Raw genomic sequence first — 27,701 nt, forward strand, 5'->3', positions numbered from 1 at the left:
AGTCCATTTCAATTCCGGGTGCCGGGGCCTCCTGGCTCCTCCCCTGGCAGGGGCTCAAATCACCAGCTTTCTGGCCTCAGTTCCTGAGCAGCCAGCCATTCTCAGCATCACTCACACAGCAAGTCCTCTGAGAAGTGAGGAGAGGAGTGAAGCTTGGGTTTTCTGCCTCAGGGCCAGCGAAGGAGACACAGCAGGTAGGGGACGGAGAGCTACTGCTGGGCACAGAAGGATGAGGTGCCCATGGGCTAGTGCAGGCGCCTGGTTTGGGAAAAAGAACTGTCTTCAGAGAAATGGAGGGCTCTAGTCCCAGGCAGGTGGGCACCTGTGAGCTTGAAAGGGGCGCAGTCCTGCTCCTTATCCTGGCAGCAGAGTCACCCTTTCACGTGCCTCTGTTGTGAGAAGTTCCTCGGCTTACAAACCAATCAGATTGCTTTGCTTTCCAGAAAAGTTGCTCTTCCCTCTTAGTCATTGTGAAGACACGGACACCCTGTAGCAGTTTTCTTGGTTATTTCGTAGAAACAAAAGAGGAACTTTGAACAGTGGCTTAAATTTCTAGACATTACAGAAGTGGCAAGTACTAGAGAGAGGCTTTGCATCCACTTCACTGTGCTCCGCCTAGGCTAATGAGCAGGCTGCTTTTCCTAGCTGGGAGGTCCGAGGACCTGTTTCCCATGCAGGTTGCCTGGCCAACCTGACATGGAGAACAGCCGGGAGACCCCTGTGTATTAGGCCACAACAGAGACGTCTCCAGTCTGTGAAGATGGCCTTAGCTCCCGTCCATCCAGGCCGCAGCCAGGAAAAGCAGAATACAGCGATGACTTTACACTGATAGGAAGAAAGGTAGAAGGTAAGCTGGCCAGAGTCAGAATGTATGAGATTGAGTTGGGGTATAACAGAGTGGTAGACTAGACAGTAGCATAGCACGCGCACGCGCACGTGCACACGCACACACACACACACACACACACACACACACACACACAAATGGGAGACACAAAGACAGGCAGTCATATTTTATAATTTCATTTGGATTCCAAGATGTGATTCCAGGTTGTCCCAGAGCCACACACTCCTCTAGGTCTTGCTGCTTTCTCCTCTTGTTCAGCTCTCCCTGGTGGATGCTCCAGGGCTCAGGCCTTATTCTGCTTTTTGCTGTAGTAGTTCTCTTCACTGGAGGCTCTCAACCAGCCCATGACTTTAACTGTTCCCCCCTGACAGTGCCAGCAGAAAGGGAGTCACTGACCCACCACTTACCGCCTATCGCCTGGATATCTATTAAACTCAATGCACCCCTGCGGGGCATTATCACAGCTCACATCCCTTACAGCCTACCCAAACAACCCTCAGGGCTTCCCATCCCACAACAGGGATCCTCACTGGGACAGTGTGTTGAGCCCCAGAGCTTGAAGATGTCCTTGAATCTTCCTCTCATACCCCACATCCACTGGGGAAATCTATGTGTTCCCTAACGTCCTGTCTGTCGCTATGGTCATCTGGAGCAAATTGTCACTCATTCGTTCCAATGACTGTAGCATCCCTAACGTGTCTCCCCCCTTCCTGATGTGCAACTCTGAAATGTTAAGAACTATGTGTATTGCTCTCTGTCCTCAGTTCCTGATGTGGAGCTTCTGACACCCTTGCAGACAGAGACACCGTAAGGTTATTTTATTTCAAATGTCTGAGCTTTGATTCCAGTTACCAACAAGCTCCTGATGTTTATAATTTCTTGCACCACAGGAGCATGTGCTACAGAGCTGTTCTCTTGGAACTCCCTGAGGTAAAATCACTCAGTCTGGCACTGTCTGCTTGGTCCACAGGACTTCCCCCCTGCACACGCAGTCACACACGCACACACCTCTTAGACATGAGAGGTGGGAGCTTTTGTTCCAGTCAGGCAGCCCTGTGGTGGGGTTCTGGCTGGGGACTCAGCCCCCTAAAGGACTAAGCTAAGATTTGAACCTTGAAACTTTCAGTCCTCCCCCTCACTGTTTGGGAATTGGGGCGGTGCTGTGAAGTAAATCCAGGAGTGATTGGGTCTGTGTAATGTAGCCTCCACGAGAATCTCTAAATTCTGGAGTTTGGAGAGCTTCCGGACAGGTAACCGAGCACATGGATTGTCCCCAAAGGGGGGAACACGAGGATGCCCTGTTTCCATGTCCCTCTCCATCTAGCTGTTCATCTCTGTCCTTTCTCATTTCCCTCGTAGCAAATGACGGCACCTAAGTTCTGTGAGCTATTGTAGCAAATTCATCAGAAGTGCTGAGGGGGTGACAGGAAATCCCATTTTGTAGTGTGTTGGTCAGATGTTCCAGTGGCCTGATGTACAGCTGGCCTTTCAGGTGTTGATAATCTTATGGGACTGAACCCTTAGCCTCCAGGATTCAATGCTATCTCCAAGTAGAGGTGTCCCATTGTGAGAGGACACTGGGTTGACACTTGCTGAACTGGCTGTCAGTGGAGAAAATTTCTCACTAATGTTTTAGTGACAGAAATGCAAGGTGTCGGGCTGAGGATACAGTTCAGTGGCAGAGCCTGGCTAGCATGAGGTTGTGAGTTTGATCCCTGGTACCAAAAAAAAAAGAAATGTAAGGTGTGATCACAACATGTTGGTGCTAGAAATGTGTGATTATGACACCTGGTGAATATTTAAATTAAGAACAATTATTACCATAAAAGACACATTGCCATGAATCCCCCTCAAAATTCCATGCCTCCAACTTCAAACACACTTCTGAGAACCAGCTGTGTGCCTCAGTCCTCAGCCTGCCTGCCTCTGTCCACGACACTGTCCCATTCACACCCCAGGCACACATGACAGACTGCCTATGAACTGGTGGCTCCCGTTGCCTCCCCCACAGCTGCTATAGTTGCAAGAGCAGCTCTCACAACTCCACAAAACACTTTATTTTTGTCTCCAACGCTTCTGCGTGATTTCTGAGAGTGCTAGTGTCCAGGTCCCACCACCTTTCTCTTGCTCTGAGGCTATCCTCTCCTTTATTTCTTTTGGGTTTTCATGAAAGGATCATTGCAAAGCATGACTGGGGTAGTCATCAGCCACCAGAGATCAAGTCAGCCTTCAGCCCCTCTCCAATTCATAATAGTGATGGGCAGGGCAAAACAGGAGCCTTCTAATTGGAGTTAGCTTCCCAGACCACAAGTCCCCATTTTTACCATCCACAGGGCTTTGGAAAAGTCATTTCATTACCACAAATGGGGAGCTGTGGAAAGGAGAATCTTGGGAGTAACAAGGACATTTATGCTGTTATCAACTAGGAAATTCAGAGTGTTCTATAAAGTCTTTTGCCAGGAACAGGTGAGAGAACTATGTATAGTTCTTCTCAAAATACCATACTACCAATTGGATTTTAGGAAACCATAGGTCTCTTTTTTTCCCTCTAGAACGGGGTGATGCCTCAGTGCATAAATGAGAGCACTAGCCCAGTGAGCTGAGCACAGGTGTGGTTTGTACAGATAGAGAAGGGCTGAAGAAAGCAGAAAGGGTGGACAGAGAGTAACGGGGTCACTTTCCTGGTAAGGCTGGACAGGGAGACAGACAACAGGAAAGGAATTAACTAGCATATGGCTGCTATAGGTGACTTTCCAGGGCCAGAATTAAAGTTGCAGAAGCTGGATATTGGCTGTTTAGGAAACTTGGCTGTTCCCTCTCTTTCCTGACTTCCCTGAAGTTCAAGTGACAGCTTGCACTCCCCTGGAAACTTTAGCAGGAGTGACTCCACATTGACTTTTGGTAAGGTCTGTTGGAGCCCAGTGCAAGAGATTACTGCAAAACTACCACCTTCTATAATATATATCACAAAATCAGAAATAATATGTCATTGTGAATATGATTTTCACATGAATAGATTGAAGATTATGTAAATGCATAAGGAGTTTAAGGATGAGCAAATTAATCAAAGGTTACAGAAGTCAAAGGTCCCCTGGGATAGGGCAAGTGTTATAGCAGGGAGAGGGGTAATTCCGATCTGCAGTGATTATTGTGTACAGAGATGTTGCCCTTTATTTCCACTTTTGCTTTTGTGATTTCAGTTTCCTGTGGTGAACTTTGTCTCCAAAATATCAAATGGAAATTTCCAGATAATTAAATACGTTGAAATTGAGCGCTCTTGTGAATAGTTGGATGTTCCATGGATCGGCTCTTGCCCACGTGGATCATGAATCAGCCTTTCCACACTGTGTATATGACCCGCCCATTGGTCATGGAATTTGACATTGTATATCCTTGACCTCAGCCTCCCTTGAGGATCATAAAGTGGAGACTGCTATCACTACTTCTCATTTGCCCTCCGCTCAAAATAACCCTCATGCCAAAGCGGCATATTTAACAGTGGTGTATTGTTACCCTTTAATATAGAAGTCACAATTTATTGAGCCTAAACCTTCGTTTACTACATGTGAGCTGTACCTCAACATGAAATCTTGAAGCAACAGTTTGTAAATACTTAGTGCATTACGTGCTTCATTGCAACTTCTCCATTATCTCATATCTGATCACATTTGGACTTAACAAGATTTTGTGACATGTACAAGTAATCCTTTTCCATGATTTCACCCAGAAAAGCACGAGGTTCCTGGAGACATGGATTGGAAGCCAGACCGCCAAGCTGGGTAAGAATGCAAGGCCGGGGTTGGTTGGGAAAGCAAAATCAGAATTTTGTCCTTAATAAAAGAGCTACAGACATCCTCTTGATTAGGAATGAATGGACTCCAGTAGCATTTGCCATTGGACAGGTCTGGTCTTTTCACTGGTCTTTATCATTGTTATGCACATGAACATAGGTTCCCGGGAGGAAGGGTGTATTCTGTGAGGCTTAACTAAATATTTTTTTTCATTTGTTATTTTATTTAAAAGGAAAAAGAGAAAAAACAAAACAAAACAAAGCAGTGTATGGGTACAAGTAATACAGAACTACATGAAAAAAACAGTAAGAAATCACCAGTTAATAAATTACACATTATCATATTAGAGATTGTTGCTCAAGTCACAGTATCAAAGCATACAATGTGGACATTCAAACAGTGAGACTGCAAACAGTTGTGTTCAATGATCCAACCAAAAACATTAATATGGTCAGCTATTTAACACCCCTAAACACACTTGCAGTTGTATCCTTTAGAGTACTTTTTTTTTCTTCTCTTTTTTACAACAAAATTTACACATTTTGGGTTTTATTACTCCTTAGTCCTTATTACTTTTTTTTGGAAGTGAATAAAATCAAATATGCCAAAACAAAGCTGTCACTCAAAACCAAGGATAGACATACCACATGATATAAAAACAGAGTACAAGGTTATCAACAATGTTTACCATAATTCCTCTTGTTTCCTTAAAAAGAATTGTCTATCTCATAAGGTATTATAAAGTTGAACAAAACAGTAGAGAACAAGACCAATAAAACCTAAACCTTGTAAACATTACAGGACTTCCAAAGAAGATAATAGTCAAACCAGAATAGGCATCATAGTGAATCTTATTGCCTTCAAAGTAGTTGCCTATAGTCTCAAACTTGATACTATCGTACAGAACAGAACAGAGTCTAATCAGTCAAAACAAGATAGTGGGTGTTCAAATCAATCATTACAGGATTTCAAATCATGTTAATAGGAAATCAAAAATGTTACTATAATATATCCTGCTAATTTTTTTGATTTTCCCCCTTAATTAAAAAATCATAACAAATAACTAAATAATTTTTTAATGAATAAGGGAGAGATTGAGATAAAAGTGGACATAACAACATACCAATACAGGTCAAAGCATGACAGTTTCAGCAACCTAGTGCTTCACCACCAAATAACCCGATTTAATGGTAGTTACCGTAGTGTCCTTTTCCTTGAAATATTTGAATATAACTTCATGTACTATAGCTTCAAACATATCAAGTCAGTGTAAAACCATTCAAGTGGATGAAAGCATTGTAGGGTATTTAGAACCAGCTAACAGAAAAGAAACAATGGTTTCTATATCATGTTTCTATATCTTTGCCTATAACAATTTTTGTTTATACTATCACATATACTAAAATCCAGCAAGATACATCATGATAAAACCAGTGGAGATAGAAGAGCCATAGTTTGGTGGGGCCTCAAAACAAGGTGATAGTAAATCAGCACTAGCTAGTATAATGACTTATTTTCTTCAAAATAGCTGTTCATTTCATCACAGGCAATAATATCAAGCAGCCCAGAATAAAACCATTCCAATTAATAAGTGAAATCTTTATAAGGCTTCCAGGCCACATAATGGGGAATCATGATTACCACCTACTTTTATATATTTGAATCATTACTTACATTAGGGAAACTATGCAACTAAATATTGTAAACAGCAACACAAGTTTTAGTCATTTCCATGACATTGTGGGCATAGGACCCGCAGAACAGAAACAGCCCGATCTGGGGCCTCCCTCCATGAGACCAAAGAAGGCAGGAATTCCTTTTGGCTCACATACCAGCAGAGGAGCTCTTCAGCATTCCCGGGCACAGATGTCCCCACTTGGGATATTTGGCTTAATTAAGAAACCGTGAAGCCAACTTCCTATTAGCTATGGACTGTTTCAGAGTTTTAGAGCAAATGCAAAGGCACAGCTGAGATTCAAAGTGACACTGCTCCTCGCTCTTTCTCTTGTGCTTCCACACCCAGAGGGACCGGGTGGGGCGGACTGTGACATCTGCACAGTTTGGGGCTCCTCACAGGGCCAACATCATCGCCTTCACCCCGCCCCTTCTCCCCTGCACCCCAGAGACCTTCTGCTCTGTGGACTGATTTACATCTGCTCTTTTACTACTAATTGGGCTAATTAATATGTATCAATACTTATTATTAACATTATAAAATATTAATATTAATAATATTAATATCTATTAATCTATTAAAGTAAAGAATTTTCACAATATTTGATTTTTAACCTCTTTTAGTGAGGAATTGTGTATTTGTGTGTATATGATGAGAGAGACAGATTCGTTAAAAGATATTCATAGATTTATCTAAGCTCAGTGCTCAGTACATCCTATTCTATCTTTGTGAGAAACCATTGCATATCACACATTATGTACTTAGGCCCAGCTGTTTATGTGGTGTTTACATTGTTTTCAGCATCCTAAGAAATCTAGACATGATTTATATCGGGGAATGTTCATGGATAGTAAGCAGAACTGTGCCAGTTTTGGTTAAGGCTTGGAGCACCCCCAAATTTTGATATCTTCATGGGGTCCTGGAACCCACCACTGGGGATACTGAGGCACGACTGTCCTTCATTGAGGGACCCTGATATGAGTAGAGCCAGAGAACAACAGCAGGAAGCCCTGGACCTTGTGAGGCTGCTTCCCTGTCAGACCTCCATAGTGTCCTCCCGGGGTGGGGGGGGGCGTCTTTCATCTTTAGGTTCCTCTACTGACCAGCACAGAAGGTCACTCAAATTCCCTCCAGGCCCCTTCAGACTCTGTTCTGCTTTGTGCTGGGACACCTGTGTTTCACCAGTGTCTGCTACTCACCCTACAGGAAATAAATGTCCCTTGGCAGGGCAATGTGCCCTAAAGAAGCAGCTTTGGTCTTCCCAACACTGCTACGCTGTGAAGGCCAAGTTTAACCAGGTTGGCAAAGACCCCTTAACACTCTGTGCTGAGAAATGCTAGGGGCAGTAGGGCTGGGACTGTGTTCCAAGGCCCTTCCATGGAGGAACATTGCCTTTTGTTGTCTACACCAGAAAGGTGGCCAAGTGCCCAGGAGAATCTAGAACGTGAGTCAGATTTCATCTTGACCACTCAGTGTAAAACTCCAGAGAACGGACGGCCAACCATGGGGACCAAGGTCAAGGTCATCAAGTGGAATGTTTACCCCACCTTGCCCCCTCCTCCCCTGACTCACCTTGTCTGGTAGGACTACCACGCCCTGCCCAACACCTGGCTCATCTTCCTCCTGTGTGCCAGACTTCTCCCTCCACAGGTCTCATGTTTCTTTGCTCCCCAGGTTCCTTCTCTGAAGCAGCATCCTAGCATATCCCCACTGCTCTCCTCCTCAACGGCGCTCTCGTTTCTCTGGGACAAATCTACCTGACCTTTGTCTTTGGCCAGCGTTCAGGTTCCTCACATGGTCCTGTCCACATACCACTGTCATTGCCCCCTTCTCTATTTGAGGAAACAAGAGCTTCCTTTGAAGGTTGAGCTTCTCAGTGTAATTCTAGGGCTTTCCATGGGACATTGGGGGGTATTGAGAAAACCTCCAGAAGCTATATGGATGGGCCAATTGAAGAGTCAGACTTTTCCATTTGAGAGGCTGAAGGCAAATCCTTATTTCACTGGTTCCTACAGGGAGGAGGATGCAGGCTGGGGACCACAGGATGATGAAGAGCTGTCTGCTGAAAAGATACAATTTCTGGAAACGTTTCCCAAGTGGAAACAGCAGCGAGAAATGGTCATTGCAGAGCTCTATGAACTTGCACATGACGCTGACACGGCATATCAGGCACAGCCTATGGAAGCCACAGCCATAGGTGCCAATGCCAACTTAAAGTGGGGGAGGTGGCATAGAATTTGAGCTTATCCTTCCTCTGAGTCACCTCCACATAAAGGACACCTTGGCGCTGCCCAGTACTTGGCCTTGTCTTCCTGCTGTCTGTTTGATGTCTCTTAAGTCACCCTACATTCCTTAGCTTGCACAGGATCCCAGCATTTTCATTTTCTTCCCGCACGGAAGTTACTCTTGTTCCTCTGGCCAAGTCTGGACTCATCCTCCAGGACAAGTCTGCCTGCCCAGTCTTTTCAGCCAGTGCTGAGAGTCTGCCCAGTGTCCTGTCCAAATTCCCCCACTGCACCCTTCTCTACTCATTGAAACAGAGGTTTCCTCCAAAGCTTGAACTTCTCAGTGACCTTGTGAGACATTTTAAGGTTTAGTGTTGGGACTGACAGAACATCCAAAAGCCACATGTTTGGCTGAGAGTTGGACTTCCATTTGGGAGGCTAAAGTCAAGTGGTGTTTTTCTCACAGGGAAGAAGAGGATGCACCTGTGGAGGCAGATGTGGGACAAGATGGAGATCTGTCTGATGAAGAAATAAGATTTTTGGAAGAGTTTCCTGAGTGGAAAAAAAAGCAAGAAGAGTCCATTGAAACACTTCGCAAGTTTGCAAAGCGTGCAGATAGGGTCTGCAAACAGTTTGCCAAAAGAAAAGTAGTGAACAAAATTTGCACCCTTGTCTCTGAATCGGTGAGCTTTGCAGGTTTAGCTCTAGCCCCATCAACAGCAGGACTAAGCCTGCCACTCATAATTTTTGGCCAAAGTTTGTCAGCATTAGCTTCACTCAAGGGGATTAAGACAGAGATGAATGAAAAATCTTGCAATGAACTACTCCTTTCTCAGGTAAACAGCCAAGTGCCTAACCCTGATCAAATGTTTGAGGACACTGGTGGAAAGACGATCTCCTATATCAAATCTGCTGGCCAGGCTTTGTACAAGTGTGGGAGAGCGGGGGAGGTTATCAGCAAGGGATTCCGTGTACTTTCAAAGTCCGCTAAATCCCTGCCCATAATGAAAGCAGGTCCCTTAGTTCTTGCGTCTCTTGGCGAAGACGTATACACTCTCTGGGATAACTGGGGCAAACTGAAGGATGAAGCAAAGGCAGAGCTCGCAGAAGATCTAAGAGATCGGGCTAAGGAGCTGGAAGAGGAACTAATAATAAAAACCAAACGCTACGACACACTGAAAAAGAAGGTGAGGTCAAGATTTGGGATATAGGGTGGGAGGGGATACTATAAGTGGGGTCTGAGGGAGCCAAGATTGAAGGGCTGAGGGTGCACGCAGCAAAGTGTGCATGGGTGAGCTTCGGTACACGGCATTAGGTGACCTGGAGGTGCAAATATTGTGAAGGCCACCATGGGGATGATGGTGCTACTGTGGTCAGACCTGGTGCTGCCTCTTGCTGCTCCTTGAAGGTACCTTGAAGCCCATGTACTGGCAAGAGGCTCTTCCCAAATTGACAGAAGAGGTCCCTGAGCCTTGGTCTTGATTCATCCCTTCCAATTTTGGAAGCTGGTAAGGTCACAGTCAATACACCAACAGCACCAGGCTCCATGTGTGGGGAGGGCTTCCTTCCTTCTTCACAGAAGGTGCCATCTTGTGGCATCCTCACCTAGAAGTGGGACAGCAAAGCTCCCTGGGACCCAATCTTAATTCTAAAGATCTACCCTCATACCTTACTTGCTCCCCAAATTCCTTATGTCTTAAGATCATCACCCTGGGTATTAGGATTCGTCCCATGCATTTAGGCAGACATCAATATTCAGACTTAGCACTAAATTCTCGAAGGTAGGGTGTTGATAGATACAGAACAGCAGACTAAGCAGCCTGACATTGTGGCTGGTGTTAATCTGCCACACTTTGAGCTTTGGGGCCTTTCTTGGATAGATACCCTTTGTTTTCTTCTTTTTTAAAATAGACGTAGATTAATTATTGTGTTCATTATTTCCCCTCTAGAAAGAGTTGAGAGCAAAGCAGTTTATGAAGTCCTCTTCAAAGGGAGCCAAGAAGACTCCAAATCAGTCTCCATCAAGGAATGGAAAAGCAGGATGCCAGTGTTCAGGAAACAGGCAGACACGGACCTCGGAGATGCACTAAAGGGTCCAGGGCGGCAGCAGCAGCAGCATTGCTGGCTGAGGGGAGGTACAGAGAGTCTCCAACTAGAGGTCCTTTAGACTCGGCAAGGACGAGTTCAGCCCAAGAGAGGGCGTTGCCAGACTGGCAGGGCCACCCTGTCTCCTTACCCTCTACCACTTTACTGTGGTTCCCAGTCATCAGTACTCTTTAGACTAGTGATGTTTTCTGCCAGCTTCTATAATAAGTTGCAGAAATATTAAGTAATAATAAGATGGAACCTGCAGGGAGAAAGGTGTCTTTGTTCTGTGGCCTATATGGGCATACTGGCCTCTCTGCTGTTTCCTGTTCCATAGCTATCAGTCCCATAAGTAGCTGGGATTGCCGGTGCGCCAGGTCACTGAGTTAATTTTTGTATATGGTGCTAGATCACGGTCCATCTTCTTCATCTTCATCTTCAGGAATACATCTATTTCCCCCAGCACCATTTATTGAAAACAGTGTCTGTTTCCCCTGAAGATCTTGGTGCCCTAGTTAAGGTCATATGTGATAGCTTATTTCTGAGCTATTCTATTATCATAACCTATCCTTTCCTATCCTATCCTATCCTATCCTATCCTATCCTATCCTATCCTACCCCATCCTGTTTGCATTTGTCTTTATGCCAGTACCATGCTGTTTTATTGTAGCTTTTTAATAAATTTTAAAATCAGGAAGTGTGATTTCTTCAGTTTGGTTCTTTTATTTCAACATTCATTGCTTTAGCTAATCTGGGTCCATTGAGGTTGCATATAAATTTTAAGATAGATTTTTTTCCTTCTTTAAAAATTTTTTTATTAGTACCCGTTTACGGTGCATGGTGATTACATACATTCTTTGCAGTTGGCACAAGTATGTTAAAAATCTTAATTCTTTTTTTATTCCATTGTCTCAAGTCTCTCTCTCTCTTAGTCCCTACCCTTTTGAAAAAGATCTCCATGTTTTCTATTTTATCAGTCAGTGCTGGCTCGAGAAACAGATTTAAGGCAAGCTATACAGATATATAAGAATTTAGAGACTGGCTTCCAGTGGCTGCCTGCAGAGTCAGGTGAACAAGAGTCGAAAAGCTCTGTCTGCAGGCTAGAGATCCAAAAGGTCCAGTCGGCAGCTTGGGGCTCAGTGTAGTGTTCTTTGGGGGTCTGTAGCAGGAGACGGCAGAGTCTGCAATAAAAGGTTGAAGGGTCCTTGCTGGAAGCTGAAAAGTCTGTGCCAGAAGCCAGGAGATGACATCCAATGGGAAGCCAGGAGATGACATCCAATGGGAAGCCAGGAGATGACATTCAATGGGAAGGCAAAGACTGCAGCTCCTGGGGTGGGGGAAAAGCCTTGCTTCTTCTTTCCCTCCATACACCATTGGACAACGATCGGCTGTAGGGCGGGACTTCTGTTTTCAGTAAACCCCCACAGCCACACTCAGAACTCTTGATTCATTTTAGTAGGGTGTTTCTTACACAAATGGATACAGTTAATTACCACACCAATAATAAAATGGAATTTTATTTCTGCAAAAAATCCTGTTGCATTTGTTTCCTTGTTCTTGCTTGTTTTGTTGGCACTGATCATGGAAACCAGGGTCTGTTGCACACCAGGCCAGCACACTACCACTAAATTACATTCCCAGCCAGTTTCCTTTTCAAAATTTGGGACAAGTCCTCAGTATTTTGCTTTGGGTATTCTAGGAAACTAGAGATCCTCCTGCCTCAGCTGCCTGATTATAGGCATGCTCCATCCTTGGGATTTTGACAGGGATCAGACCAAATCTACAAATCTCAATGGGCATGGTATTAGTCTGCTTCCTTGTTGCTGGAATACAATACTTGGAAGCCTCAATTTAATGAGGAGAGGTTTCCATTGGTACATCATTTACAGGTGTTTCATGTATGGCCAGCAAGCTCTGAGATACAAGCATGGTGAGAGAGCTTGGGAAGTCAAAATTTCTTAGTTCTCGGTGACTCGGTAGCAGAGTGAAAGGACCATCCCAAACAGGAAGGCGCGAGAGCCAGAACTAGACCACCAGGCCGGATGCCCCTGCATGACCCACCCAGAGACACCCAGACATGCACTCCATCTCTGCGCTGAACAGATCCCCAGATCAATAAGCTAACACTCCACCCTAACCACATCTAACCCGCTGTCAACACAGACATCACCTTAAACCATACTTAGTCTCCATGAAGTCATTAGGGAGTTCAGAGTTCACCCTCACATAATACATCTATCCCGTCTACAACTGAAAACACAATTCCGTTCCCCAGGTTTTCACACTGTCAGCATTTCTAGAAAGCTTAAATCAAAGCCTCTGCTGGACTGAAGAGAGCCTGTACTGTAATCCTCTGTGAAAATAAAGCACAGGTTACATAATCTCAAGGTACAGTGCCACAGAATAAATGTTCCCATTCCAAAAGGGAGAAATAAAGGGCTGAACAAGAATTTGACCAAAGCAAGATGAAAAGTAGCAGGCTAAACCTTAAATCCTTTAGTTCTATGTCCAGCATGGAGGGCACATGGCTGTGAGATGCTTCCCAGAGCCTAGGGGTGACCCAAGCTCCATGGCCTTCTGTATGTCCCATTTGGCCTTTCTCTTAGGCTGGTTCCACTCCTGGGCTACACCTTTCCTAGAGGACATCCCATCTTCCTGGTATCTCTACTTGTCTGTGCTATCCATAAGCACATTTTACTTGCTTTTCACAACTTCATCCACTACTGTCTCAGAGGTTCCTTGCCTGAATTCTAGACTTTTCTTCAAACTCTGGGTAGTAGTCTCACTTACCTCACAACTCCTTCATTGTGCATACCCATAAAACCAACAGTACATGGATGATGCCCGTGTCTGCTGTGAGCGAAAGCAGTAGCCAGGCCTCCTTGGATCATGACTACAGTGGTTCCTGAGTACGTAGATGGCTATAAGGAACCAGTTCCTTAGGTAGCCCTTCTTGAACCAGGATCTCAGGCACTCTCCTCTCAAATGAAAAACAGACATTTTTGTGCCCTCGAGCTTGCTTTACTTGAGATGGGGTCCCAGTCATTCTTGAGATGTTCTCAAGGCATTTTTGTTCTTGTCGCTGTAGTAAATATTGATGCCACAGTCTGAATGTTGGGTTATCTTGTGACTTCTTTTGCCAGATTAATTAGTCCACCATCTTTAATCTCAGTCTCTTGAAAAATGTCGGAAACTGGTAAACATATAGACAAACTTTGTGCCAGAGCACAAAAAGCATGGCCTGCTAGTAGTCCAAATGCCAATGGAGTCCTAATTCCCAAGCAAAACCTCCTGACCTAGGCTTTACTCTCTGCATTCCAGTCAGTGTTCTATCCTTCTGAGCTCTGCCTGCAATCACTTGTCAGGCTTTGCCTCCAAAGTTCTAAGGCTTTTCTAGTCCACATCACCAAATCTTTCCAAATTCTTCCCGTAAAGCACTTGCAAAGTTTTTTTTTTACTACATAACCAGGTTCAGTCACAGTATGATGAGGTTCAACCCCACTGTTGGCATCAATTTTCTTTATTAGTCAGATTTCTTACACTGGGACACCGTATTTGACACCAGACATTTAACTCATGTTTTCTAGGGATTCAGTCCATGATCAACAATCTCCAACACACAACCTTCATGTCAGGAGAGAGTGATGGAGCCAAGTGCAGAAAAGAAGGGACAAGGGACATCACAGAGAACCCCAAGGTGTACAACTGTGACCCTCCTAGACACACAGAAATGTGGTTTAGCAATCCTTGGGCACCTCTCAAATCAATCAAGTTCATATTCTACCCTATACAACACAATACTATCATTCTAAACAGGAGCAAAACTTGCCATACATCAAGGCAGGAGGTCTTCCCAGCTGTAAACACCACCTTTCATTAATATACAGCTTTTCATATATAAGTCTTTCACTTCCTTGGTTAAGATTCATCAATAACTTAAAGGTGGTCTCTCTTCACAATAATTCCCAGCAGCCAGTGTGGAACACAACTGATATCATACTTTAAAGGTGCTAAATGTAGCCCTGCGACCAAAAAACAAAAAAACAAAAAAACAAAAACAACTCCGAAAAATTTGTGTATGTGTGTGGAGGGTGGACCCCAAAAGATCTACAGAATTGTTTCTTTCTGTCATGATGCCTTGCCTTGGCTATCCTTGATCACCAAGGCCAAGAGGGTTGGAATTATGCCTGTAAACAAACAAAGACACAATCATGGCTCTATTTAAGCCTCTACACAGGAAGACAAGGCCACTCAAGTCTGGGCACACCAAGTTCCTAACTGCACAAAAGTTATGTCACCAAAGCCAAAGGTCTGAATTTAGGCTCAGGCAACACAATCCTGGAATCCTGGAAGATTCTTTTACAATTTAAATTTCACTTTGAATCATTTTCCAGGTGTTTGATCCTCTCAACAGCCCAAAAAGAGATATATGATTTTGGCCGAAGGAGATCGGAATGTTCCCTTAATTATTAACAGAACAAGTTTTTTTCTATGAGCTCCATATATTTAGGAATATTTTTCCATGTGTTTGGGTAGTGATGTTTCCCGACAGCAATCTTCCGGAAGGTCACCCGGCACCCAGACCTGTCCTGCACTACCTACACCTTAGAGGAGCCAAGTCAAGCCCGTGCTGTCTTGAAGAGGTATATCTTAAGGAAGGTACAGATTTCCCATTGTCAATAAAAGGGTTAACTCCCTTAACAGCTGAACTCTGGCAACAGAGAACTCGGGCTCATGTCTTTCCGCCCCGTGTCCAGTAAATGGTCACAGAGCAGTCACCAGCCTTAACAGATGGAGCCATGCATTCACCAAAGAGTCACCACACATCTTGCCTAAAAGATACAGAACCTCTTACTGTCTTTTCCACTAAAAGTAGAGGTCTGATGAAGTCCTCTGGTTGACATTGCAACCAACCGTAAGCATAATATTAAACATGATATGGGTGTTCAAAGAAAATGCAAAATGCTCAATAATCCAGGAGAAAGACATTGTCTGTATAACCACATTGCCCCCTAAACCTCTTTTTTAAATCGTCAGACCCTCATAAAAAGCCCAGTCCCTCACTGACTGTTCAGTCTGTGTTGGAGACCTGTCCACAGCTCCCCCGTGTGACAAACTATGCCCAGAGTAAAATCTGGTCTCCTCTCCATTCCTTGTCTATTGGCAAATTCTTTCTTTTACTAATCCACGCGGGAGCCGTACCCAAGCCTTCTCTCAAGGGACACTGCCTTTCTCTACATGAACAAACAAATACTTCTTCCTCCCTAGAGTTGTGCAGGGGCAGTCACAGCCCCTGCTCACACAGCTAGGAAGGAGCAAGGGGAGACCCAGACTTCTGGCTTTCTGCTGTTCTGTCTTTTGCAACTGAGGCTTGACCTAGTGGTGCTCTGTCACTGAGCTATGTCCCTCGCCAGTTTAAAAATTATTTCTCATTTTGAGATGGGTCTGCTGAAGCTGTCCAGGCTGACCTCCAGCTCACAATCCTCCTGCCTCACTCTCACTGCTTGTTGGGATTACAGGCGTGTGAACTTGTGCCCTGTGAGCCCCTGGCTTTCAGTCTGCACTGTCACCTCACTGCGCATCAACTGGAGAAAAGCAAAACAGAAACCGAAAATGCTGGGCACTTCTCAGCAGTCCGGGTCTTCCTGGAAGTCACATCTACAGCTCTCCTGTACACGCGGCGGTCAGCCAGAACCAGTCTTCAGAGTCCATTTCAATTCCTGGTGCCTGGGCCTCCTGGCTCCTCCCCTGGCAGGGGCTCAAATCATCCAGCTTTCTGGCCTCAGTTCCTGAGCAGCCAGCCACTCTCAGCATCACTCACACAGCAAGTCCTCTGAGAAGTGAGGAGAGGAGTGAAGCTTGGGCTTTCTCCCTAAGGGCCAGCGAAGGAGACACAGCAGGTAGGGGACGGAGAGCTACTGCTGGGCACAGAAGGATGAGGTGCCCAAGGGCTGGTGCAGGCGCCTGGTTTGGGAAAAAGAACTGTCTTCAGGGAAATGGAGGGCTCTAGTCCCAGGCAGGTGGGCACCTGTGAGCTTGAAAGGGGCGCAGTCCTGCTCCTTATCCTGGCAGCAGAGTCACCCTTTCACGTGCCTCTGTTGTGAGAAGTTCCTCGGCTTACAAACCAATCAGATTGCTTTGCTTTCCAGAAAAGTTGCTCTTCCCTCTTAGTCATTGTGAAGACACGGACACCCTGTAGCAGTTTTCTTGGTTATTTCGTAGAAACAAAAGAGGAACTTTGAACAGTGGCTTAAATTTCTAGACATTACAGAAGTGGCAAGTACTAGAGAGAGGCTTTGCATCCACTTCACTGTGCTCCGCCTAGGCTAATGAGCAGGCTGCTTTTCTTGGCTGGGAGGTCCGAGGACCTGTTTCCCATGCAGGTTGCCTGGCCAGCCTGAACATGGAGAACAGCAGGGGGACCCCTGTGTATTAGGCCACAACAGAGACGTCTCCAGTCTGTGAAGATGGCCTTAGCTCCCGTCCATCCAGGCCGCAGCCAGGAAAAGCAGAATACAGCGATGACTTTACACTGATAGGAAGAAAGGTAGAAGGTAAGCTGGCCAGAGTCAGAATGTATGAGATTGAGTTGGGGTATAACAGAGTGGTAGACTAGACAGTAGCATAGCACGCGCACGCGCACGTGCACACACACACACACACACACACACACACACAAATGGGAGACACAAAGACAGGCAGTCATATTTTATAATTTCATTTGGATTCCAAGATGTGATTCCAGGTTGTCCCAGAGCCACACACTCCTCTAGGTCTTGCTGCTTTCTCCTCTTGTTCAGCTCTCCCTGGTGGATGCTCCAGGGCTCAGGCCTTATTCTGCTTTTTGCTGTAGTAGTTCTCTTCACTGGAGGCTCTCAACCAGCCCATGACTTTAACTGTTCCCCCCTGACAGTGCCAGCAGAAAGGGAGTCACTGACCCACCACTTACCGCCTATCGCCTGGATATCTATTAAACTCAATGCACCCCTGCGGGGCATTATCACAGCTCACATCCCTTACAGCCTACCCAAACAACCCTCAGGGCTTCCCATCCCACAACAGGGATCCTCACTGGGACAGTGTGTTGAGCCCCAGAGCTTGAAGATGTCCTTGAATGTTCCTCTCACACCCCACATCCACTGGGGAAATCTATGTGTTCCCTAACGTCCTGTCTGTCGCTATGGTCATCTGGAGCAAACTGCTACTCATTCGTTCCAATGACTGTAGTATCCCTAACGTGTCTCCCCCCTTCCTGATGTGCAACTCTGAAATGCTAAGAACTATGTGTATTGCTCTCTGTCCTCAGTTCCTGATGTGGAGCTTCTGGCACCCTTGCAGACGGAGACACCGTAAGGTTATTTTATTTCAAATGTCTGAGCTTTGATTCCAGTTACCAACAAGCTCCTGATGTTTATAATTTCTTGCACCACAGGAGCATGTGCTACAGAGCTGTTCTCTTGGAACTCCCTGAGGTAAAATCACTCAGTCTGGCACTGTCTGCTTGGTCCACAGGACTTCCCCCCTGCACACGCAGTCACACGTGCACACACCTCTTAGACATGAGAGGTGGGAGCTTTTGTTCCAGTCAGGCAGCTCTGTGGTGGGGTTCTGGCTGGGGACTCAGCACCCTAAAGGACCAAGCTAAGATTTGAACCTTGAAACTTTCAGTCCTCCCCCTCACTGTTTGGGAATTGGGGCGGTGCTGTGAAGTAAATCCAGGAGTGATTGGGTCTGTGTAATGTAGCCTCCACGAGAATCTCTAAATTCTGGAGTTTGGAGAGCTTCCGGACAGGTAACCGAGCACATGGATTGTCCCCAAAGGGGGGAACACGAGGATGCCCTGTTTCCATGTCCCTCTCCATCTAGCTGTTCATCTCTGTCCTTTCTCATTTCCCTCGTAGCAAATGACGGCACCTAAGTTCTGTGAGCTATTGTAGCAAATTCATCAGAAGTGCTGAGGGGGTGACAGGAAATCCCATTTTGTAGTGTGTTGGTCAGATGTTCCAGTGGCCTGATGTACAGCTGGCCTTTCAGGTGTTGATAATCTTATGGGACTGAACCCTTAGCCTCCAGGATTCAATGCTATCTCCAAGTAGAGGTGTCCCATTGTGAGAGGACACTGGGTTGACACTTGCTGAACTGGCTGTCAGTGGAGAAAATTTCTCACTAATGTTTTAGTGACAGAAATGCAAGGTGTCGGGCTGAGGATACAGTTCAGTGGCAGAGCCTGGCTAGCATGAGGTTGTGAGTTTGATCCCTGGTACCAAAAAAAAAAGAAATGTAAGGTGTGATCACAACATGTTGGTGCTAGAAATGTGTGATTATGACACCTGGTGAATATTTAAATTAAGAACAATTATTACCATAAAAGACACATTGCCATGAATTCCCCTCAAAATTCCATGCCTCCAACTTCAAACACACTTCTGAGAACCAGCTGTGTGCCTCAGTCCTCAGCCTGCCTGCCTCTGTCCACGACACTGTCCCATTCACACCCCAGGCACACATGACAGACTGCCTATGAACTGGTGGCTCCCGTTGCCTCCCCCGCAGCTGCTATAGTTGCAAGAGCAGCTCTCACAACTCCACAAAACACTTTATTTTTGTCTCCAACGCTTCTGCGTGATTTCTGAGAGTGCTAGTGTCCAGGTCCCACCACCTTTCTCTTGCTCTGAGGCTATCCTCTCCTTTATTTCTTTTGGGTTTTCATGAAAGGATCATTGCAAAGCATGACTGGGGTAGTCATCAGCCACCAGAGATCAAGTCAGCCTTCAGCCCCTCTCCAATTCATAATAGTGATGGGCAGGGCAAAACAGGAGCCTTCTAATTGGAGTTAGCTTCCCAGACCACAAGTCCCCATTTTTACCATCCACAGGGCTTTGGAAAAGTCATTTCATTACCACAAATGGGGAGCTGTGGAAAGGAGAATCTTGGGAGTAACAAGGACATTTATGCTGTTATCAACTAGGAAATTCAGAGTGTTCTATAAAGTCTTTTGCCAGGAACAGGTGAGAGAACTATGTATAGTTCTTCTCAAAATACCATACTACCAATTGGATTTTAGGAAACCATAGGTCTCTTTTTTTCCCTCTAGAACGGGGTGATGCCTCAGTGCATAAATGAGAGCACTAGCCCAGTGAGCTGAGCACAGGTGTGGTTTGTACAGATAGAGAAGGGCTGAAGAAAGCAGAAAGGGTGGACAGAGAGTAACGGGGTCACTTTCCTGGTAAGGCTGGACGGGGAGACAGACAACAGGAAAGGAATTAACTAGCATATGGCTGCTATAGGTGACTTTCCAGGGCCAGAATTAAAGTTGCAGAAGCTGGATATTGGCTGTTTAGGAAACTTGGCTGTTCCCTCTCTTTCCTGACTTCCCTGAAGTTCAAGTGACAGCTTGCACTCCCCTGGAAACTTTAGCAGGAGTGACTCCACATTGCCTTTTAGTAAGGTCTGTTGGAGCCCAGTGCAAGAGATTAGTGCAAACCTACCACCTTCTATAATATATATCACAAAATCAGAAATAATATGTCATTGTGAATATGATTTTCACATGAATAGATTGAAGATTATGTAAATGCATAAGGAGTTTAAGGATGAGCAAATTAATCAAAGGTTACAGAAGTCAAAGGTCCCCTGGGGTAGGGCGAGTGTTATTAGCAGGAAGTGGGGTGATTCCGATCTGCAGTGATTATTGTGTATAGAGATGTTGGCCTATATTTCCACTTTTGCTTTTGTGTTTTCAGTTTCCTGTGGTGAACTTTGTCTCCAAAATATCAAATGGAAATTTCCAGATAGTTAAATACGTTGAAATTGAGCACTCTTGTGAATAGTTGGATGTTCCATGGATCGGCTCTTGCCCACGTGGAACATGAATCAGCCTTTCCACTCTGTGTATATGACCCGCCCATTGGTCATGTAATTTGACATTGTATATCCTTGACCTCAGCCTCCCTTGAGGATCATAAAGTGGAGACTGCTATCACTACTTCTCATTTGCCCTCTGCTCAAAATAACCCGCATGCCAAAGCGGCATATTTAGGAGTGGTGTATTGTTACCCTTTAATATAGAAGTCACAATTTATTGAGCCTAAACCTTCGTTTACTACATATGAGCTGTACCTCAACATGAAATCTTGAAACAACAGTTTGTAAATACTTAATGCATTACGTGCTTCATTGCAACTTCTCCATTATCTCAAATCTGACCACATTTGGACTTAACAGGATTTTGTGACATGTAGAAGTAATCCTTTTCCATGCTTTCACGCAGAAAAACACGAGGTTCCTGGAGACATGGATTGGAAGCCAGACCGCCAAGCTGGGTAAGAATGCAAGGCCGGGGTTGGTTGGGAAAGGAAAGTCAGAATTTTGTCCTTAATAAAAGAGCTGCAGACATCCTCATGATGAGGAATAAATGGACTCCAGTAGCATTTGCCATGAGACAGGTCTGGTCTTTTCACTGGTCTTTATCTTTGTTATGCACAGGAACATAGGTTCCCGGGAGGAAGGGTGTATTCCGTGAGGCTTTACTAAATGTTTTTTTTTTTTTTAATTTAAAAGGAAAAAGAGAAAAAACAAAACAAAAAAATCAGTGTAAGGGTACAAGTAATACAGAACTACATAAAAAAAGTAAGAAATCACCAGTTAATAGATTACACATTATCATCTTAGAGATAGTTGCTCAAGTCACAGTATCAAAGCATACAATGTGGACCTTCAAACAGTGAGACTGAAAACAGTTGTGTTCAATGATCTAACCAAAAACATTAATATGGTCAGCTATTTAACACCCCTAAACACACTTGCAGTTGTATCCTTTAGAGAACTTTTTTTTTCTTCTCTTTTTTTTACAACAGAATTTACACATTTTGGGTTTTTTTACTCCTCAGTTCTTATTACTTTTTTTTTGGAAGAGAATAAAGTCAAATATGACAAAACAAAGCTGTCAGTCAAAACCAAGAATAGACATACCACATGATGTAAAAACAGGGTACAAGGTTATCAACAATGTTTACCATAATTCCTCTTGTTTCCTTAAAAAGAATTGTCTATCTCATTAGGTATTATAAAGTTGAACAAAACAGTAGAGAACAAGACCAATAAAACCTAAACCTTGTAAACATTACAGGACTTCCAAAGAAGATAATAGTCAAACCAGAATGGGCATCATAGTGAATCTTATTGCCTTCAAAGTAGTTGCCTATACCCTCAAACTTGATACTATCATACAGAACGGAACAGAGTCTAATCAGTCAAAACAAGATAGTGGGTGTTCAAATCAATCATTACAGGATTTCAAATCAAGTTAATAGGAAATCAAAAATGTTACTATAATATATCCTGCTAATTTTTTTGATTTTCCCCCTTAATTAAAAAATCATAACAAATAACTAAATAATTTTTTAATGAATAAGGGAGAGATTGAGATAAAAGAGGACATGACAACATAAGAACGCAGGTCAAAGCATGACAGTTTCAGCAACCTAGTGCTTCAATACCAAATAACCCGATTTAATAGTAGTTACCATAATGTCTTTTTCCTTGAAATAGTTGAATATAACTTCATATACTATAGCTTCAAACATATCAAGTCAGTGTAAAACCATTCAAGTGGATGAAAGCATTGTAGGGTATTTAGAACCAGCTAACAGAAAACAAACATGGTTTCTATATCACGTTTCTATATCTTTGCCTATAACAATTTTTGTTTATACTATCAGATATACTAAAATCCAGCAAGATACATCATGATAAAACCAGTGGAGATAGAAGAGCCATAGTTTGGTGGGGCCTCAAAACAAGGTGATAGTAAATCAGCACTAGCTATTATAATGACTTATTTTCTTCCAAATAGCTGTTCATTTCATCACAGGCAATAATATCAAGCAGCCCAGAATAAAACCATTCCAATTAATAAGTGAAATCTTTATAAGGCTTCCAGGCCACATAATGGGGAATCATGATTACCACCTACTTTTATATATTTGAATCATTACTTACATTAGGGAAACTATGCAACTAAATATTGTAAACAGCAACACAAGTTTTAGTCATTTCCATGACATTGTGGGCATAGGACCCGCAGAACAGAAACAGCCCGATCTGGGGCCTCCCTCCATGAGACCAAAGAAGGCAGGAATTCCTTTTGGCTGACATACCAGCAGAGGAGCTCTGCAGCATTCCCGGGCACAGATGTCCCCACTTGGGATATCTGGCTTAATTAAGAAACCGTGAAGCCAAGTTCCTATTAGCTATGGACTGTTTCAGAGTTTTAGAGCAAATGCACAAGGCACAGCTGAGATTCAAAGTGACACTGCTCCTCGCTCTTTCTCTTGTGCTTACACACCCAGAGGGACCGGGTGGGGCGGACTGTGACATCTGCACAGTTTGGGGCTCCTCACAGGGCCAACATCATCGCCTTCACCCCGCCCCTTCTCCCCTGCACCCCAGAGACATTCTGCTCTGTGGACTGATTTACATCTGCTCTTTTACTACTAATTGGGCTAATTAATATATATCAATATTTATTAACATTATAAAATATTAATATTAGTAATATTAATATTTATTAATCTATTAAACTGAAGAATTTTCACAATATTTGACTTTTAACCTCTTTTAGTGAGGAATTGTGTATTTGTGTGTATATGATGAGAGAGACAGATTCGTCAAAATATTTTCATAGATCTATCTACGCTCAGTGCTCAGTACGTCCTATTCTACCTTTGTGAGAAACCACTGCAGATCACACATTATGTACTTAGGCCCAGCTGTTTATGTGGTGTTTACATTGTTTTCAGCGTCCTAAGAAATCTAGACATGATTTATATCGGGGAATATTCATGGATAGTAAGCAGAACTGCACCAGTTTTGGTTAAGGCTTGGAGCACCCCCAAATTTTGATATCTTCATGGGGTGCTGGAACCCACCACTGGGGATACTGAGGCACGACTGTCCTTCATTGAGGGACCCTGATATGAGTAGGAGCCAGAGAATAACAGCAGGAAGCCCTGGACCTTGTGAGGCTGCTTCCCTGTCAGACCTCCATAGTGTCCTCCCGGGGGGGGGGGGGCGTCTTTCATCTTTAGGTTCCTCTCCTGACCAGCAGAGAAGGTCACTCAAATTCCCTCCAGGCCCCTTCAGACTCTGCTCTCCTGCTTTTTGCTGGGACACCAGTGTTCTACCAGTGTCTGCTACTCACCCTACAGGAAATAAATGTCCCTTGGCAGGGCAATGTGCCCTAAAGAAGCAGCTTTGGTCTTCCCAACACTGCTACGCTGTGAAGGCCAAGTTTAACCAGGTTGGCAAAGACCCCTTAACACTCTGTGCTGAGAAATGCTAGGGGCAGTAGGGCTGGGACCTGTGTTCCAAGGCCCTTCCATGAAGGAACAGTCCCATTTGTTGTCTACACCAGAAAGGTGGCCAAGTGCCCAGGAGACTCTAGAACGTGAGTCAGATTTCATCTTGACAGCTCAGTGTAAAACTCCAGAGAAAGGACGGCCAACCATGGGGACCAAGGTCAAGGTCATCAAGTGGAATGTTTACCCCATCTGGCCCCCTCCTCCCCTGACTCACCTTGTCTGGTAGGACTACCACGCCCTGCCCAACACCTGGCTCATCTTCCTCCTGTGTGCCAGACGTCTCCCTACACAGGTCTCATCTTTCTTTGCTCCCAAGTTCCTTCTCTGAAGCATGATCCTAGCATTTCCCCACTGCTCTCCTCCTCAGCGGCGCTCTCGTTCCTCTGGGACAAATCTACCTGACCTTTGTGTTTGGCCAGCATTGAGGTTCCTCACATGGTCCTGTCCACATGCCACTGTCATTGCCCCCTTCTCTATTTGAGGAAACAGGAGCTTCCTTTGAAGGCTGAGCTTCACAGTGAAATTCTAGGGCATTCCATGGGACATTGGGGGGTATTGACAAAACCTCCAGAAGCTATATGGATGGGCCAGTTTAAGAGTCAGACTTTTCCATTTGGGAGGCTGAAGGCAAATCCTCATTTCACTCATTTCTACAGGGAGGAGTACGCAGGCTGGAGAGCACAGGATGATGAAAAGCTGTCTGCTGAAGAGATTGAATTTCTGGAAATGTTTCCCAAGTGGAAACAGCAGCAAGAAATGGTCATTGCAGAGCTCTATAAACTTGCACATGACGCTGACACAGCACATCAAAAATTCACCAAAGCCAATGTGACAGCCAACTGCTTCAGTGTAGCATCTGGGTTGGTGAGCGTAATGGGTTTAGCTCTGGCTCCAGTAACGGGAGGAGGAAGCCTGATCCTTACAGCTGCTGGCCAAGGTGTGGGGTTAACAGCTGGGATCATTAATATTGTGACAGATGTGTGGGAAAACTCTAGCACTGAAAACACCCGCACCCGGTTCAGCCACCTAGTGCCCTCTAGTGACGGAGCATTCCAAGAGGACATTGGAGGAGAGGGGGCAGCATCTTATGTCAGGGCTTCTGGAGAGGTCATATACAAGTGTGGGAGTGCTTTTGAGGTCATCAGGCAGAATGTCCGGGCCCTGAGGCTAGCTAATGCCTACCCACACCTGCTGCCTGCAGCCAAACAACTTCGAACCGTTGGCCAAGTGTCAGGTCCAGTCAGCAGACACGTGCACAAGGCCTTTAAGAACACAGCCTTGGCCATGTCACAAAAGGCTCTCCTGAAGAGCGGTGCTCTTGCTGCCGTTTCCCTTGGCTGGGATGCGTACAGTCTCTGGAAGAAACTTCAGGACAAAGAAGGCACAGAGCTTGCAAAAGAGCTAAGAAGGCAGGCTTCAGAGCTGAAGGAGGAGATTTCCCTAAACATGAAGGTTTACGAGGCACTGCAGGAAAAGGTAAACATGGGATTCTGGTCACGGGGTGGGTGTGATTTCACTGGGACCTGTGGGAGCCAAGGTGGACTGGAAGGAGCAGGGAAATTTTGTGTGTGTGTATGTGTGTGTGTGTGTGTGTGTGTGTGTGTGTGTGTGTGTGTTTTATAACACTTGCACGGCTAGGCTCTAGGATGAGGCTTGCTGAGGCTTTGGATACACCAATCATTTAGGACCCCTTGAGACTGACAGCTGCAGTCCTGGTCAGGCCTGGTGGCACTTTCTGTTTCTATCTTAAGGTTTCTAAAGGCCCACTTGCTGAGAAGTGGCACTTATTTACTTTAGAGAAGCCGTCACCCGGCCTGACTCAGAGTTCTGACCTGAATCATGGCCTGCTCAAATTCAGGAGTCAAAGCCCTAAGCTCCAGTGTGACTGTGCTCTGGAAAGTAATTAGGGTTTATCTAAGTCAGAAAAGTGGAGCCCTCAGCTGACAGGATCGATGTCCACTATCAGGAGGATCATGGCCCTACAAGGAGGAGAAACCATTCGAAGATGCAGTGGGAAGCAGCCATCAGGGGATCTGGAAGAAGAAAGCCCAGTCCCAAAATTGGTCTGGGCTTCTGGTCTCCAGAACTGTGAGAGAATGAACTTGTCTGGTGGCTACCACTCAAAGGCTTCTTTTTTGTTTATTTTTTGTTTGTTTGTTTGTTGTATGGCTGCACAAGTGGACTGGGACAGGGAGGTTATGTGACCAGCTAAGTGTCTTAGTCCATTTAGGTGGCCGTGATGAATTCCTTTACACAGAGTCATCTGTGCACAACAGACCTCAATTGCATATTGTTCTGGAGGCTGGAAATTCACAGTCAAGAGTCTAGCAGTGGCAGGTTCTGTGTGGGGAGGTTTCCTCTCTTCTTCACACAGACAGCCATGTTGTGAGGTCCTCACCTGCAGGAGGGGGAGATGAGCTTCCTGGGGACCCTCACAGAGGGGCAGTCACCCCACACCTAGAGATCCACCCTCATACCTGAGTCTCTCACAATGCCCTGAATCCTTACATCACCCCATCAAGAGTCAGTTTTTACCCAGGAATTTTGGGGCATCACAAGTTTTCAGACTTAGCACCGTGTTCTCTGAGCTAAGTCACGCTCGGCTCAGGATGGCCAACCCCAGCAGCCTGATAGCACAGCAGGCCTTCCCCCACCTGTGGGGGCGCACCTCAGGCTTTGGGGCTTTCCCCTGTGGATGGCTTTTTCTTCTTCTAAAGTTAACTAACATGTAACAATTGTATCGTGTTGATTTTTTCCTCCTCCAGAAATTGTTCAGAGAAGAAAGGCGTAAGAAGTCATCATCGAAAGGAACCAAGAAGGCTCAAGCTCAGCACCCATCCAGAAATGGGAAAGCAGGGTCCTCTGGGAGAGAAGGCAAGGGCCCTTTCCAGTAGTCTGTGTAATCGGTGCCTGGGGACACACTCTTTGGCGAAAGCACCACGGCTTCCAAGAGTCATGTCACCCACCTTCTGTAGAGTGAATGTCCACTTGTAGTCAGTTTTCACCCATACACAGCAGTCCTCACTAAGATCAGTGTGACACAGGACACATCCCTTATTTTATCTTTCTTTATTTTTGGGTACCAGGAATCGAACTCAGGACCTCATGCTTGCAAGGCAGGTGCTTACGCCACATTCCCCATATTCCTTATTTTAATTAGCATTCCAGAGACCAGACAGTTGCTGATGTGCTAGAACATTTTCCTCACTTTGGGGCCAACACGCTGCAGTGTGGAATGCTCCCATTTATCCGCGCATGTCCAGTTCAAAGCCAGATGTACGTTTTCTTGTCCCAGACTGAGGGAGCCAGGAATGAAAGGGTGAGAAACAGAGGAGGTGGCAGAGTCAGAGTGCAGGACGGAAAGTAGAAAACATTCCACAGGAAAAGTCAGGAAATATGGGATGAACCCACCGTGGAGAAGTACTCTGCCATAAAGGGTAGGAGAGCCATTTTTAGGAAAATGGATGATGCGCCTCAAGATCAAGCTTCAGTATTGCATGACGTCTTTTAATAAGACACCCAGAATATAAGTAAAGAGGAATTGAAAGAGGGAGCTGCATCTTTTGCCAATGGGAAGCAGGTCAAAGATGGGGTAAGGAAGAGGGGAATAAAAAGAATGAAGAGGTGTTAAATACACGGATTATGCCTTAAGATGGATGTAAACGGCACGCACTGCAAACATGTCCCAATAAAAACCAAAAAGAAAGGTGTGGAAAA

General features: G+C 45.0%; 1 protein-coding gene across 1 annotated transcript; it reads left to right on the forward strand.

Moving 5' to 3' along the window:
• On the forward strand, positions 1-27,701 carry LOC101789141 (uncharacterized). Its single transcript, XM_013153017.3, has 10 exons — positions 1-194; positions 4,575-4,626; positions 9,005-9,725; positions 10,240-10,252; positions 10,488-10,673; positions 15,176-15,282; positions 16,181-16,523; positions 20,894-20,945; positions 24,641-25,460; positions 26,750-27,701. The coding sequence occupies exons 2-10, from the start codon at positions 4,598-4,600 to the stop codon at positions 26,876-26,878; spliced, it is 2,400 nt and encodes a 799-aa protein (XP_013008471.2). The 5' UTR covers positions 1-194; positions 4,575-4,597; the 3' UTR covers positions 26,879-27,701.

Source organism: Cavia porcellus, unplaced genomic scaffold, assembly GCF_034190915.1.
Source record: "Cavia porcellus strain 051 isolate PalLab524CR breed Dunkin Hartley unplaced genomic scaffold, mCavPor4.1 scaffold_27, whole genome shotgun sequence".
Classification (NCBI taxonomy): domain Eukaryota; kingdom Metazoa; phylum Chordata; class Mammalia; order Rodentia; family Caviidae; genus Cavia; species Cavia porcellus.

What these genes read in the sequence shown, in the direction of transcription:
- LOC101789141 (XM_013153017.3), top strand. Translation starts at nt 4,598, where the DNA reads ATGGATTGGAAGCCAGACCGCCAAGCTGG. An exon ending in GCATTGCTGGCTGAGGGGAG is followed by an intron (nt 10,674 to 15,175) that starts GTACAGAGAGTC and finishes GTTTCCCGACAG; the next exon opens with CAATCTTCCGGAAGGTCACC. An exon ending in AAGCCAGACCGCCAAGCTGG is followed by an intron (nt 20,946 to 24,640) that starts GTAAGAATGCAA and finishes TCATTTCTACAG; the next exon opens with GGAGGAGTACGCAGGCTGGA.